Raw genomic sequence first — 3,846 nt, forward strand, 5'->3', positions numbered from 1 at the left:
TATTTAATTCTATTAAATATAAATCAGTCTGAAAATTACTACCTACTTGGGAAGTGCGCACGAGGAGACGGATTACCGCTCCCGTGACGTCACTTCACCAGAGTTCTTAGTGAGTTGGGTGAGGTCGCTTGCGCGCCCACCACAACTTCCTCACTGCACGCAAGAGAAGCAGGTGCAAACCGCTTCCTCGCTGTGCTAGGGTGTGTGCTAAAGTAGAGCGTGGCCGCATTACGACGTGCCCGCCTACATTAAGTGTCTCTTAATCTATCTTTGTAAATGCTGACTTAACTATAAACTAATACTAATCATGTAAATGAATTCTTATCTATCTTATCTTGTAACTCTCTTTGATTACTTCTACAGCTGATCAGTCTGCGGAATAAATAGACATAATGGTCTATACCTATTTATGGATAAGAATTCAGGACATTACTATATAAAGTAATATCCTCCAAATATTATCTACCTTTTAGATAATATATTAATTAACAACCTTTAAGTGTTAATTTCATGTAACGAACGATACACCCCGTTACAATTAGCGCTATATAATACCAATTCAACCTTTCCCGCTATGTAAACTTAGAAACTGACCTTATATGTGAAGTTTAACTCTCGAAGGACGCGCCAAAATGTCGAGCAGCTGATGTCCAAGTTCCACTTACTTCAAATGAATCCTGTTCTCTTCCTAGTCTGAAAGTCGGTTTTCATTATATGACAACGCAGCCATTCGCGCTTTTCCGCGTTGTACTTTTAATTTGGAACTTTTGTGCCTTGGCGTGCAACATAACCAGTCTTCTCGACGCGTTGATCCAGGCGCTGACGGTAGACGGGGCCTTTTTTTTCGGTAGCCCTGGTCGTTGTAAATTTCATAAAAATACTAGGCGTACAGAGCGTGCTGACGTTCGATGGTGAAAAGAAGCATAGTGAATGAGTGACTTTTCTTAATATACGGCAGTCTATGCTCTAGAGCCTCAATTCACAAAACTTACATTAACTTGCTCGAAAAGTCATCAGGAATAATGCAACCGATTTATTCTACTGTGCAGGTTGTGCAACAGTATCTTTATCCCTAGTGGGATTCCAATACCCTTAGCTTATTTAAAATTTTGAACGGAAGGTCTAGCTCACTAAGGATGTGCATGAGACATGCACTTTTGGCTAAGATACGTTATTAGCTCTAATGTGTCATAGCTCTAATGTCTCTGGGGGGTCCAGCTCTATGAGAATGCACATAGAACGTACAGTTTTGACTAAGAAAGTAAGGTGAACAATAGTTTCTGTGAAAAGTTTGGCTCATCACTGATGTGAAAATTTTGCTAGAAAAGTAATGTGGGTCTTACAGAATCTGAGTTTTGCGACAAATTTAATCTTTGGAGCGCACTAAATTTGCTAAGAGGAAAAATCTTAACAAGACGAGCTTAAACGGCACTAGAAGACTGCTGCGGTTTCGACTTGTCCATTTGAATCTTAAAAGGCAGTTTTACGGATCCAAAAAGATGCTGCTAAAAAATTGAAAAATTATGATCAGATCACGTGTCCTTTCATTATGGTTAATGGAAGGAGCTCGTAATCTGATCTACCGCGGCCGGATGCCAAAGCAGGAACTGGCTGGGCAGAGCTCATCAATTATTGAATCATCGTTTGCGTCACTTCTGATAGGAGCCGTACAATCGAAGGAAATATATCGGGATTACCATTGAAACAAGACCGAGTTGCAATAATTTCCTTACAGGGTCAAGATTGATGCCACCGAGGAAGTATCACGTTAAATGCATCTTAACATGAGAAAAGCGAATGTTTTTTCAAACTTGCGAATCAGACCAGATTCATCGCTATCGTATCAATAAATAAGAAAGTAGTATATTTAGCCGGCTCTTTCTTTCAGACTTCGTCGACAAAGTTATGTAGTTTCATTATTAGTTTTGCTCTGCTTCCAGCATCTCGAAACACGAGAGCGATGTTTTCATATACTCCTATTTTCGGCACCTATGAAGACACTCTTTTTAATATAGATCTCGTAGTCGTGTCTGCCACGGTAAGAATTAATGACGCTAGGAGTTGTGAAATACCCTAATTTAATCATTTTGTGGTACAAGGGTATCGTTAACGCCGGAGAATACTTAAATTTCGGAACAGGTCGACTGGGCAATTTCTCTTCTAGTGCCTCCATCAGTATTGATGGCCATCCAATGGACTTGACGCGCCCAATTTTTGATACGCTCGAGCCCGAGTGGAACGAAAAGTTTTACTTTCATAATGTCCCTCGTGACTCGAAGTTCAGCCTGATCGTTATGGGTTCAGATTTGGATAAAGAAGACACGCTGGGTGTCGCACACTTTCCTGCTCAACACGCTGTTGATGACACAAATGTGGCCCATGATCTGCCATTGACGCTTAAAGATCGCAAGGCTGGCGTTTTAAGCATTAAGGTACGGTTGCCAAAATTCATCTCTTACTTCTACTGACTCAAAGAAAGCTTAGGTCACTTGCCACTACGTCCAAGCCGATGAAACCTCAGTGATAGAGGAAGTTGGACCGGTCCGCTACTCGGTGCACTCAAGTCTTTCAAAAGATCTTTTGACGTCGTTTCCATACTACGATGCAAAAATTACCTCCTTGGCATACACTGTTCGACTTCACAACATCCCACGGTTTCTTCCATACAAATTTGAATGGAGCAAGACTTACAGAAAGGCCCAGCGTGTCTTCATGTCAAAGAATCCTGAGTCGTCTGTGTTTCTCAAAGCCGTCAAGACTCAACATGCCGTGGTGTACGAACATGATCGGATAACGTCAAAGTTCGGCGCTTTGTCGTCTGCTAATGACTTTTTCAACCTTATTAACAACGGAAGGCGCGACAATAAACCCGTGCTCTTTACGTACGTGATCACATCACAGGGCTGGTACTTTTCTGAGACTGGCGCGACTTTCTTGAAGGACATTTTGTCCCCGCATATGTTGCACTCGAATGCCGCCAATTATGTCAAGTTTGCCGGTGAGTTCCACGTGCAGAAGACGAGCAGCAACACGCTGAAGCTCGTGCTTGACAACAATAGCGGCACGTATCCCACACCAAAAAAGATTTTGCCGGAGCTGAAAGCGCTCATTAAAAACAACTTTGAATTTATCAATTGCGATGTAGTGGACCTCAACGATAGAACGTTGAAGAAGACTCGTGAGAAAATTCTTGCGGCTTGGAATTAAGCTCTTTTCGAAGTTTGAGTCTTGATTTTAAAATCTCATTTTGCTTTACCGTAGTAGGTCTTAGCAAATCGATATAGATAAAATTATTTCCTATGTCAGAAATAATAAATATATGTTTATAAGAGGAAATAAATAAAGAAGTACAAAATTACTGCTTTAGACAGCCGCAATGACTACAGACATTAATACTATGGCCACAGACAAAACTACTACGGCCATAGGCATAAATACTACGGCCACAGACATAACCCAACTCCACTACTTAAAATTAATAGAGATGTCATAAGATAGAAAAATGGCCAATGAACACCAATGGTTGTGTCGGATCTTACCTTCCGGTTCACATCATAAAAATGAGGACAGATAATTCTGATTGTAACGGGGTGTTTCGTTAAATGAAATTAACACTAATAGATTTTAATTAATGAATTATCTAAAAGGTACTTCACATCGTAATATTCTAAAAACTTATCAATTGAAAGATATAGACCATTACATCTTCTATCTTCGCGTTTCAGTCAGCGCTGGACGCGTGCAAAGTGAAAGACAGATAAGACTTTTAGTACATGTTTTGTCACGGGGCACTGCGACTTGTACTGTTTCAGTACAAGTCCACTTCACACTGCTTCAGATGTGAGT

At 40.7% G+C, this 3,846-nt stretch overlaps 1 protein-coding gene across 1 annotated transcript; it reads left to right on the forward strand.

Annotated features, from left to right (window-relative positions):
- Positions 1-1,851: 1,851 nt before the first annotated feature.
- Positions 1,852-3,355, forward strand: CCR75_004798 (uncharacterized protein). Its single transcript, XM_067962884.1, has 2 exons — positions 1,852-2,432; positions 2,485-3,355. Exons 1-2 carry the CDS (start codon positions 2,049-2,051, stop codon positions 3,205-3,207), a joined length of 1,107 nt encoding a protein of 368 aa, XP_067815911.1. The 5' UTR covers positions 1,852-2,048; the 3' UTR covers positions 3,208-3,355.
- Positions 3,356-3,846: the final 491 nt, after the last annotated feature.

The sequence above is a fragment of the Bremia lactucae genome, linkage group LG8, assembly GCF_004359215.1.
Source record: "Bremia lactucae strain SF5 linkage group LG8, whole genome shotgun sequence".
Taxonomy (NCBI): domain Eukaryota; phylum Oomycota; class Peronosporomycetes; order Peronosporales; family Peronosporaceae; genus Bremia; species Bremia lactucae.

Bases quoted from the DNA above. Each gene is read 5' to 3' on its own strand.
- CCR75_004798 (XM_067962884.1), top strand. From the start codon at position 2,049: ATGACGCTAGGAGTTGTGAAATACCCTAATTTAATCATTTTGTGGTAC. The intron at 2,433-2,484 runs GTACGGTTGCCA...AAGAAAGCTTAG, and splicing joins CTGGCGTTTTAAGCATTAAG to GTCACTTGCCACTACGTCCA.